At 37.6% G+C, this 524-nt stretch overlaps 1 protein-coding gene across 1 annotated transcript; it reads left to right on the top strand.

Moving 5' to 3' along the window:
• Nucleotides 1-48: 48 nt before the first annotated feature.
• Nucleotides 49-503, top strand: LOC105462332 (rab5 GDP/GTP exchange factor-like; the record flags this gene model as incomplete). The annotated part of the gene is made up of 2 exons (XM_011708854.1): nt 49-146; nt 247-503. Coding segments are annotated over 2 exons (355 nt in total), but the record flags the coding sequence as incomplete, so codon positions are not given.
• Between the last annotated feature and the right edge of the window lie 21 nt (nt 504-524).

Genomic DNA, 524 nt, shown 5'->3' with positions numbered 1-524 from the left:
GTTTTTATATTTAAAGAATATTATCAGTGATTTTTTTCTTCCTAATAGGATACGGCAGTTAAATTGGATTAGCGGTAAGAATCTGGAATGTAGGATTCACGAGACCAGCTCGGACGTTAGAGAACTTGTTTACACGTCTATTACAGGTTCGTTATATTACTTAATGAAATCGTATTAATCAGTTATCAAAAATTCTGCAATTCGCAATTGCAGCACGAATAATGTAAAAACACGAATTTCTTTCAGATCTTTTAAATATGGATTCCGCTAAAGCGCCCCAAGAGAAACTTGCGTGCGTGATTCACTGTTGTAGCAATATATTCTTGTTGTTGCAACAATCCGTCGACGGGCCAGCGTCTGCCGATGAATTTCTTCCGGCGCTTATATTCATCGTTTTAAAGGCTAATCCCGCGCGTCTCAAAAGCAACATAAATTTTATCACGAGGTTTTGCAACGCTAGTAGATTAATGACCGGAGAAGGAGGATATTACTTCACAAATCTGGTACGGTTTGCTAAATATTAC

Source organism: Wasmannia auropunctata, unplaced genomic scaffold, assembly GCF_000956235.1.
Source record: "Wasmannia auropunctata unplaced genomic scaffold, wasmannia.A_1.0 LD265631.1, whole genome shotgun sequence".
Lineage (NCBI taxonomy): Eukaryota > Metazoa > Arthropoda > Insecta > Hymenoptera > Formicidae > Wasmannia > Wasmannia auropunctata.
This window is presented reverse-complemented; position numbering and strand designations above follow the sequence as displayed.